Source organism: Galeopterus variegatus, unplaced genomic scaffold, assembly GCF_000696425.1.
Source record: "Galeopterus variegatus unplaced genomic scaffold, G_variegatus-3.0.2 Scaffold9913, whole genome shotgun sequence".
Taxonomy (NCBI): Eukaryota; Metazoa; Chordata; class Mammalia; order Dermoptera; family Cynocephalidae; genus Galeopterus; species Galeopterus variegatus.
The window spans coordinates 23557-33912 of NW_007736024.1; the positions used below are offsets into that span (position 1 = coordinate 23557).

Consider the following 10356-nt stretch of genomic DNA (forward strand, 5'->3'; position numbering starts at 1 on the left):
AGCATGGCAGCAGGCAGCCAGGAATGACTGAACCCTGGTGGGTTTCAGAGTGAGAGTCTGTGGGCTGGGGGTGATGCCACCAGGGTTCTCTGAGAAGAGTTCCTGCAGAGCCCGTCCAGAATGGACCTTCTGAGCTCCCAGAGTGCCAGTGGAGATGGCCAGGAGACCTCGTGAGGACTCATCCTCCTGTCCTGCGTCCAGTTGCCCAGTCTGCAGCCCACCAGCCACTGCTCCAGGTCACCTGAAGTTTTCTGATGCTACTCCCACCCCTGCAAGATGGATGGGAGACAAGTAGACTAAGAGGGGCCCATATACAAACCAACACAAGGCAAGGCATGCTGCAGGGCTGTGGGCATGGGACTCCGGGAACTGGAGCCAACGCACATGAGCCGTCGTGCCCATTGGGAAGGCCTTTGCCTGGGGCAGAGAGACTTGGGCTCCAGCCCCGGCTCTGTCGTTAGCCAACTGTGCGACTTTGGGTAAATCACTTCCCTCTGTTTGAAAACTGAGCCGTTAGGGAAGCATGAATGCCTCTTCAAGATCAACTCAGGCCAGCTGGGGAGGAGCACAGCAGGAGCCTGGGCTGGTGTGTGCTGCTGTGCCGAGACTCTGTCTTTGTGTTTGACTCATATGTGGCCTAAAGCAAGTCACTTTCCTATCTGGTCCTCAGTTTCCCCTTCAGGGCAGTGAGGAGGCTTGACCAGGTATCCCTTGGGGCCCTCCCATCTCTGATGTTATGAGGGTCTACTTTCCTGTCCCAGTCCTTTTGGTCCTTTAGATCCTATCCCATGGCAGCTGGCAGTGGGCAAACTGATGGCTCCCATCAGAATAGACAATGAGGGGAGGTGCTGGTGGGAATTGGGGGGGCTCTTGTACAGGTACCTCCACTTCAACTGAGGGGCACAGGAAACTGTACCAATTCTGAGCACCAGGGTAGAAGCTAGCCCTTCTCCCACAAGGCAGCTCACTCTGCTACCAAAACTACCCCATCCCACCCTAAGCAGGCTGGGCAAAAGAACATCAGTTAAGAGGAGATGTCTGCACCAAATCTAACCCTCTGGAAGCCAGGCCCAGCTCGTGTCCTTCAAGGGTTTTTGAAGAAAAGCCCAATGAGGAAAATGCTGCTGGCCTGCCTGAATATCAGGGGCCTGCCAGAATCCCTGCTGCCTTCCAGAGCTTGGCCCACGTCCCGTACCCCAATTTCCCTATCTGTTAAGTAGAGACGCACCCTCCCTGGCATCCCATCCTTGCAAGGATTCAGAGGTTCCAGGGGACAGGTGTCCTCTTAAACCAAGGTAGCTTTGGTTCTGTTAAATTCCAACCATCTTTGTTTAATGCTGCCTCCTTTCTGGCTTCCCTCTCAGCTAGCAGCTGTAATCCAATGTCAGGATCCTACTGGTATATTCCAAACCACTAACCACTGGTGAGGGTCTCTGGGTCACCAGGAAGTAGACAGAAATGAGAGAGAAAAGTACAAACTCACTATTTAAGCATTTCCTTGCCATTCAGCAAATCGAGGCTTTTCTTGCCCAGCAAGGCTCCTGGGCAAGGGTGTGTGTGTGTGTGTGTGTGTGTGTGTGTGTGTGTGTGTGTGTGTGTGTGTGTAAGAAAGAGAGAGATGTAAACAGACCAAAGAACAGGGAGCAAGAGACAAAAAGACCAGGGTGGGTCTGGGACAGTGGAGCCCCTAGCCAGGGGGCCTTTGGTCCTGAACTTCTTAGGGCTGACTCAGTGCCATGTAAATAGGATGTAGCAGTATATGGATGGGACAGGAGCAGCATGACTCTTCCCACCAGCCACCCTCCTCCATGAAGTTGCACAAGGGCAGACTCTTACCAACTGTCATCTATTTTTCCTGAGTCCAGAGCAGGTGAAAGAGACATCTGCCTGGTCACTGTTGAGAAAGAGGGAGCAGGAAGGTCGGCCCGTATGTCCACGGAAAGAATATCGTGTAACACCTAGCCTTGGGGACTTTCAGGGTTGTCCTCATCCCAGAAGTAACCAAGAGCCCTCCAACAAGTGAGTATTCAGCCACACTGTCCCAGGGTACTTCCCAGGGTGTGTAGAGTCCCCCAGGATTCTGGGAAGGCAAAAGGATGAGACACCTGCCAGCGGTAGAGTAGAACAGCCTCATCCGGTGAGGTCCCAGAGGCTGGAGATCTGCCAATGTCCATGGGGCTACCAGGAAAGCAGTGTCAGGGGTCCCTGTCAGGATCCTAGCAAAGCCTCAACCTACCTACTCTGCACTCCTGAAAAAAGCCACACTTAAGGCTGTTCAAGGGAGACAGTATGTTTATTGTAGCCAATAGATCCAAGCAAGAAGACAAACTGCAAAAGAAACTCAGCCTGCTCCAAAAAGCAGATATATCCCAACGGTCGTGTCACAGAGGACCGTTTAAGTTTCTCTCCCCTTCCAACCACCACATAGCACGTAAGACCCAGAAAGTCGTTGGGTTTTCACCTCCAAGTGCACAAAGAGCAATAAGAACATTCCATCATTTGCCTTTGGTGAATCAACTCAATACACTGAGCAGTGATTACCCTTCCCCCCACGACGTGACTTTTGGGGTAGGTGTAGTGAGATGTTTTATATTTGTATATATAATATATCTATACCTATATAGAGAGAGTATGTACAAATGCATCAGCAAGCTTCAATAAAGGAAGACATCAGCAAGAGGCACAGCAAGAGACACAGGCTGTCTACCCGTAAGACATAAGTAGGAAGAAAAATTTCTTGATTCGTCACCCGTTCCAACTGCACCAAGCCATTCCTCTGGACTGGGACTATCCTTTCGGACCTGGCCAGTATTTTCAATTGTCTATCTGCTTAACCTGACTTTGTAAATATTTACCAGCCCAACCTCCCCAAGAAGACTTGCAGAGAGAAATATGGATCCAATCAGCTTTTCCTTGTTATAAATTGGGAATAACTGTGATGAGTCCATAGCTAGGGGGCAGATAGCTATTTTCAAAGCCAGTTCCAAGGCACCTCAAGGCATTTCAGTCCTGAAAAATTGTGCTTTGTTCTTATAAGCTAAATCCAATGGGTTAGCCAGCCTGTCTCTCTTTCCAGCGGCCCTTAATTAGGAGGAAGAGACAGATGGGGATTCGGAGAGAGCAGGAGAGGCCGGGGTGGGGGGGTTGAAAGCCCACAGACTGAAACCAGCAGAGTGCAGTGGCGTGAGCGTGCAGCCGGAGGTGGGGCCTGAACCCCACTGCCCAGGAAGAGGAATACTTTGCTGGCACAAGCTAGAAAGCAGGGTAGAGAAATGGCTGCTGCAGAAACATCTCACCGGTTTCCCACCTCTACTCACAGAAGCCCCAGTTTACTCCCAGTCTCACTGCCCTGAGGGAGACAGCAGTGTGAGACCTCTGGAGGAGAGTCTAAGAGGCTGGAGAAAAAAAGTGCATATGAGGACAAGCACCTGGGGGCAGAGATGGCTCCTGACCCAGCCCCATCTACGTGGGCCCCTGAGGCCCTGGAGAGGCATTGCTTTCCCCAGGCCCCAGTTGGTCAGGACGGGCAAGGAAAAGACCCCAGAAGCCTTGGGCTTCATGATGGAGAGTTGGGACTTAGAAAGAACCTAGGAAATCTTGCAAATAATTTTCCTAAATGCTGTGAGTCCTAGAAAAAGAAAAGTTCCCAATATCAACACAGATCCTCACTCATCCTGGGAGAGGAGGGCACTTAAAAGGTGACCGAAAAATGAAGTCTGCAAGCTGCAGAAACGAATACAACCAACTTGGTCTCAGCTGGCATGAGGTGCCCACCACCCACCTCTCTGCTCCCAGCTGATTGGCTTGAAGGATGGGCATTGTCCACATGCTCCGGGCATCTGGTGGCTTAGCCCACCACCAGTGGCAGTGTGTTGAATGGCAGTTAGGGACTGAGCTGATGGGTTTAGAATTTCCACATGGGCTGGACTCACCTCACGCAGGAGTTATCTCGATGGCTGGTTGCCCACCCCCACACTCTGAGCCCACTCTGCCTGGCCTCTGCACTTTGTTCTGTTGTGTCTTCCCTCATCCCTTGCCTTCCTCCTTTCCCAGGGCCCAGCTTCTAGAATCTCTTCCTTCTTCCCCAACTCTAGCCCTGGAAGCAGTGGTTGCAGAGGTGGAATTAGATGCACCAAAAAATTAATCTTGGTCCCTACAGTGCTGACCTGGCAGTCTCCAACTCTGTTATGGCTTTGTGTGTGTATCCCTGGCACCCGGCACAGTGCCTGGCACATAGCAGATGCTCAATAAATGATTGTCGAATTGATGCAAATTAAGCTGAATCTTCCATAAACTATTGCTCTCCCCCCAAATTGGTCATCTGAAGGGCAAAGGCAGGGATTAGTCCCTGAGACTGTCACAGTCCTGTCTCCACCCTCTATCCCCAGACTTATTCCCTGCCCTGGGCTCCTAGCTGCTTCAGCAGGGGCGGGGGCTGAGCTCCTGGGAAGGCTGGGAAGTGCTGAAGACAGTCACCCTGGGGAGGGGAGGGCGCTGCCAGCAGCTGTGCCTTCACTCTCCCTCCCTCCACTCCTCCTCAGCCCCAGCCTGGAGGGGCTGAGTCCCGGGGGCCAGCAGGGCAGGATGAGCCCACCCCTTCACCTCACCTCTCTCATCTATCAGGCCCAAGAGGCCCCTCACTCCGGGAAAACTATGGCTCTGTTGATTCAAACTGGAAACTAAGGAGCCAGAGAAGAGGGCAGGACCCTTGGTTTCTGTCTGTTGGAACCTAAGTTTCCCCATCTGTAGCATGAGTGACTTGACTAGTTGATCTCTGAGGGTCTTCCAGGATCATGTTCTCCGAGTCAACAGTTTCTGTCTCCGCCTTTCTCCCTCTCCCAGGGCTTAAACAACTCCCTTTTAATGTGAGTGAAATGGCAGTGAACACTGGCTCCCCACAAATGCTACTTTCCTCCCACAAAGGGAGTTGTTGGGCAGGACAGCCTATAACATGGCTCCAGATGGGACAGGGCCAGCCACAGGGTCTCAGGGACTCTAAGGCAGCCCACATGCTCCCCTAGGGCCTTCTCTTCCCTCTATTCCCACCTGAAGCCAGATGGGACCCCCACTGAGGGCAGTTGGGAAAGTCCACACTGAAGCCCTCATGAAGGCGGCCACTCTGCACACCACCTCCTCATTCCTGAACCATGGCTGCTCCCTGCCCAGGAGAGGGTGGTCACCCACTGGAGAAGGCAGTCCACAGCAAACGCTTCTTACAAGGGAGCCCCCACCCTCGGTCCCACAGCTGACTTTGAAATGGGTCTCCCGTGGGTGGGTACCTGTGATGGAACTTGACCCGTAGCAGGAGCTGCTCTACCAACACTGCCCTCACCAACATTCCCAACGGGTTAGCAGAAAACCAAGAGGCTCCTGTGGTAGCAGCTAGCAATGGAAACAAGAGCAGAACAGTGCTCCCTGGCCAAGGCTTGCATCCAGACTTGCTTTTAGCCCTGGCTTTCCTTCAGTGACCTGGAAATGCACAGTCATCCCTTTTGCCTGCTCTCCCCAAATTATAGGAATCCATCATCACCCCCAGCCTGACAGGGCTGCTCTGGGCTGAGAGCAGCCGGAGGAGAACAGCAATGCCACCCGAGGCCTTCTCGAGGCAGCCCTGGGCAGCGCAGGTGAGCTCTCCCCTTTCCTCAGGTCCTCTCCGAAGCCACTGGCAGACCAAGCGCTGGTAGGCTGGACAGCTGACCTTCTCCCCCACCACTGCCCACCCTCCCCCTTCTTTCCAGGACCTCCCACGTGCCCCCTGCCTCCTCTCAGGGACTGGTGGGTTAGAGCCCCTTCTCTTCTCTCCCCGGGGCCCACACATCCCAGACGCCATGGCAGGTTTCTCAGATGGAAGAGAGGTGGGTCGCTCTTGGTGCAGGGCAGGGATACGCAGTGAGGGGTTCAGGAGGCCCCGGGTGGGCCCTGGGCTCCTGGTTCAAGAGAAGCACACCAAGAGAGGACGGGGGGTCACGCGGGACAGGGCGGAGGGCGGGAGGACAGGACACGGGGAGGGGCTGCGGCCTCTGGCCCTGGTTACTTGGCGCCGTCGTCCGCGTTGCCCTCGCCGTCCGTCTTGCCCTCCTCCTCGGTCTTCAGGTCATCCGTGCTCAGTTTCTGCTCTTTTTTCCTCCTCACGCACTTGACCACCATCAGCACCAAGATGACCACAGCCAGAAAGCCCCCCACGGAGGCTCCCACAATCACTGCCACCGTGGAGTCCCGCTCGGGGGGCTCTGGAGAAGGAAGGGAAGCCGACCCGCTGAGCGCTAGGGCTGGAAGGGGGCCCGCGCACCGCCCCTGCCCCCGCAGCATGGTGGCTGCTCCTGACTCCACTCTCCTCCATGGACAGGACTTTGGTCAAAGCCAAAAATCCACCAGGGGACTGACCTCTTAGCACCCTCACCCCCAAATCTCAGGGCACCAGAAAGCCCCCCAGAGGAGATGGTATAATGGAGTATTGAACAGCATGAACTTTGAGATCCAACAGACCCAAATTTGAGTCCTAATTGTACCATTTACGAGTTGTGTGACCTTAGGTAACTTATCCTTTCCAATGTCAGTTTCCTCATCTGTAAAATGGGGATAATAGTAGGACCCCATTTTTATGAGGATGAGATGAGATCATGCATAGATAGAGTTTAGCCCCATGACTGAGACACACAGCGCCCAGTAAATGAAAGCTGCCATTATTATTATTGTTAAGATCATGATCATGTCTCTGAGACATGTTCCCAGGTCCTCAGGGACCAAAGGGAAGAAAACGGACGCCTTCCACCCAGCACAAGCTCCCACTCTCAGGAGGGCACAGCCTCCCCAAGGGCCCCAAGCTAATGCTGTGCAGAGCAGATGGCAGTCCCCTCACCTTCCAGGAGGACCTGCAGCTGGATCTTGCCATGGCCACGGTGGCGGTCGGGCGGGTTCATGATGTAGCAGTTGTAGATGCCCTCGTCCTCCAGCTGCACGTTCTTCAGCGTCACTGACACATCGTACTTGCTGGGGTTCCCCGAGAACTCCACACGGTCACGGAAGCGCTCCAGCTTCAGATTAATGATCTTCATTTTGAACTGGAGGAACTGGGGCGGAGGGCGAGGGACAGGGTGGGTGGCTGGGTGAGCAAGGAGCCACAGGGACAATGGGGATGCTCCCCTGTCCCCTGTACCCTTTTACCTGGGAAGAGAGGCAGCTACCTCCAGAAGGGCGAGGGACAGGGTGGGTGGCTGGGTGAGCAAGGAGCCACAGGGACAATGAGGATGCTCCCCTGTCCCCTGTACCCTTTTACCTGGGAAGAGAGGCAGCTACCTCCAGAAGGGCCCCTCAGGTGTGGCAACACACCTTGTATCAAAGCCCTCTGGAGCAGACAGCCCACCCAGAGTCCTCTGGGGCCTCGGTGCAGGCAGGGGCATGTAGTGGGAAGGGTGGGCTTCATGCTATGGGGCTCCTGCCTCCCGCTCCCCACCTTCATCCCAGGACTCACCATCTCCTCGGAGCAGTTACTGCACTCCTGGTAAGTCCAGTTCAAGGAGAACTGCTTGTGGTTCACTGTGTAGCAGGAGTTGAAAGTGCAGAGCAGGCGGGCATCAGAGCCATTGAGGACATTGAGGTTGGCAGGTACTGTGACCTCCATGCTCCACCCTGGTGGCACTGCAGACAAAGCCACAAGCTGAAGAGGACTCTGGCTGACAGGGCCAGAAAGAGGCAAGCCTTCTGTGGGGAGTTTTAGGGGGAGGCAGAGCAGAGCTGGAGGCAGCACGCTGGGTCCCTCACAGCTGCAATTAGTCAGGGGTGGACAAAGCACATAAGGGGCACTAGATGTGGCCCTTGGGATAAAGTGGGGGGGGGGCAGAGCAGATAGGGGTTGAGAGAGACCAAATCATCTGACAAGCCAGGGACAGCCAAATGGCCACAAGCCTTTTCCAGAACCACCGTTGGGCAGCCCCTCCACCTGCCCCTGTTCCACCAGTGCCGCTTATTAGCTGAAGGCCACAGAGAAGGGGCTTCACTGTGCTTGCCTCAGTTTCCCCCTTCTCACCACTTCCAACCATCTTTTCTAGGCCAAAGCCCTTGCAGCTGAAACTGCAGTGCTCTCCGTGGGGTAGGCAGCCTGAGGACAGGTAGAGATTCAGAAGGTCTCGCCCTCCATACCCTGGAAACAGAGCAAAGCAGTGTTCCCGACCCAGCCCAGCTCCTTTATCTTTCCCAGGCTTCTGACAGGCAGCAAAGAGGGCAGACAAGCGGAGGGCAGGCAGAGGTGCCCCAGAAGAAGAGGCACTGTTCTGAGGACCAGCTGACGGGTTTACAGGGACAGGAGTCCCTTTGGGAGAAGTCAGGTCTGGAAACGCGACAGCAAGGAGCTGACGTAGGCCGCCGGGGCGGCGGGGTGAGAACTGTAGATTCTTTGGGGTCCTATAAGGAGCACCAGACTTGGGCCAGGAGACCTGGGTGCTGGGGCAGAGAGAGGCCCCCCACTCTGACATCCCAAGCAAGGCGGAGTCTACAGTGAGGCAACTGAGCAGCTAGGGCATGACATTTGAGGAACATCCACTCTCACCATAAACACCTCCCTAAATGTCATGCCCTCGGTTCCTCACCTCACCCTAGCCCTGGACTTCATTCCAAGATTCTCAACGGATATTGTCAAAACTTCATCCCAAAAGATTGATTTTCTTTATAGAGTATAAACCGCAATGCTCAGCATCACCCATTCACTCATTTACCCAATATTTATAAATCACCTACTGTGTGCTAGGCGCTGAGTCTAGGCCCTGGGGTTACTGCTGTGAACAAGGCAGGCAGCCCCACTTCTACCTGCATCACGGAGCTTGTGTCCTGGTGAGGGGGACAGACACTAACAAGAAAGAAACAATAATGTAATTGCAGGTTGTTGACACCTGGCAAGGGCTGTGAGAAATAAAGCGAAATAAAGGGGTTTTGTTTTCTATAGGGAAGCCAGGGAAGGCTGCTCTGAGGGGCGACAGTAAGGCAGCTCCTGACCGCAGGGAGGGAATCGAGTGCCCAGGCAGGGGGACTACGAAGGGCAGACTGCAGTGGCTGGAACGAGCTTCACGTAACTGCAGCCGGACGAGCAGAGTGATGAAGGGACACACGTGAGACCCAAGGGCACAGAGTTAGGCAGGGGCCAGGTCACGAAGGGCCTTATGGGCCAGAACATGGAGCTTAGGATTTATTCTTCTGAGTGTGATGGAAGTCACTAGAGGCCTTGAGGTCAGCTAGGAGGCTGTTCAGGGAAGAATGACAGCTGTGGACATGGGAATAGCATAGGTCTGGGTTCAGTCCCAGCTCTGGCATCAGCCAGCTGGGAGAACGTGGGCAAGCTCCTTCACCACGCTAAGCCTTGGCCTCCTGCTCTGTAAAACACAAATGATGACACCTATCTCCTGGGGTTGTTATGATACTTACAATAAGCAGTAAATGCTCAGTAAATGGCAACTGTTATTATCCTAAATTCTCCTCAAGTTCTACCTCAGAAACAGGAAGAGCTTTAGGGGAAGTCTCTGGACCTTGGAGACTGACCCTAAAGCCAACTCTTTGGAATTTCCCCAGATCTGGCAAACAGCTTGGGCTTGCAGGGCTCCTGTTTTTCAAACTGTTTTGTTGCACCCAGCTGCTGGGTCCTGGCCCAGAAGCAGCAGCTCTGCAGCCTGCAAGCAGGGAAATCAAAGTCTGCCAGAGAGCATCCTTTGCTCAGCCCATCCCCCAGAGTGAGTGACTAGGGCAAGAGGCAGATATTAAGAGCAGGAGATGCTCTGAACTGCCGGCCCTGGAGATCACAACTGAACCCTAGATGCAGGAACAGGCATGCGGACCTCACCTTCGGGGGCTGAAGATTCCAAGGTGTATATTTAAGTGCTCATTAGGGGAGCACCAACTGGGGAGGCCGAGTGGGCCCCCACCAGGAAGAACAAAGCCCGTGTCCCATCCCCTGCACTTTCATATCCCTTCTGAAAGCACCTGACACGGCACCAGGCAAGGAGATGTACAGAAAATACCACCCCACCCCCACTCTGCAGGGAAAGGGGCAATCGGAGGGAAGAGGCTGACAGGCTTGTCCTGAGCTTACCTCCCATCCTAGGAATGCCTTGCCTCTCTAGCCCTTTCCTTTGGAAGGTCAGCCACCTTTCCAGGAAGCCCCTTCCCCTCAACCCCCCGACAAGCCTAGCGGACCTCAGCCCAAGGCAGCACTCTGGGTTAGAACTCGAACCCCAGCGGCAGCTCCCTCCGTCTTGGAGGAGCCAGCACCCAGCCGTGTGGGAGGGCAGAGCTGCGGGGAGCGAGGGGGCAGCCGGAGAGGTGCAATGCGGGCACCACCCCACGCAGCCGCCCCTGCAGGAGGCGCCAGGC

The 10356-nt window shown here is 54.6% G+C and overlaps 1 protein-coding gene across 2 annotated transcripts in view; it reads right to left on the reverse strand.

Annotated features, from left to right (window-relative positions):
* Positions 1 to 5748: 5748 nt before the first annotated feature.
* SCN2B (sodium channel, voltage-gated, type II, beta subunit) overlaps positions 5749 to 10356 on the reverse strand; it is a 9292-nt gene continuing 4684 nt past the window's right edge. The window contains exons 1-4 of one of the 2 annotated variants that reach the window (XM_008593961.1): positions 10076 to 10086; positions 7472 to 7638; positions 6860 to 7070; positions 5859 to 6230 (exon numbers count right to left, since the gene is read on the reverse strand). In XM_008593961.1, the coding sequence (XP_008592183.1) occupies positions 6031 to 6230; positions 6860 to 7070; positions 7472 to 7638; positions 10076 to 10082 (585 nt within the window). In that variant the 5' untranslated portion in view covers positions 10083 to 10086 and the 3' untranslated portion in view covers positions 5859 to 6030. Of the gene's footprint in view, positions 6231 to 6859; positions 7071 to 7471; positions 7639 to 10075; positions 10087 to 10356 lie in introns of those variants that run through there. The other variant, XM_008593960.1, reaches the window with a different exon arrangement.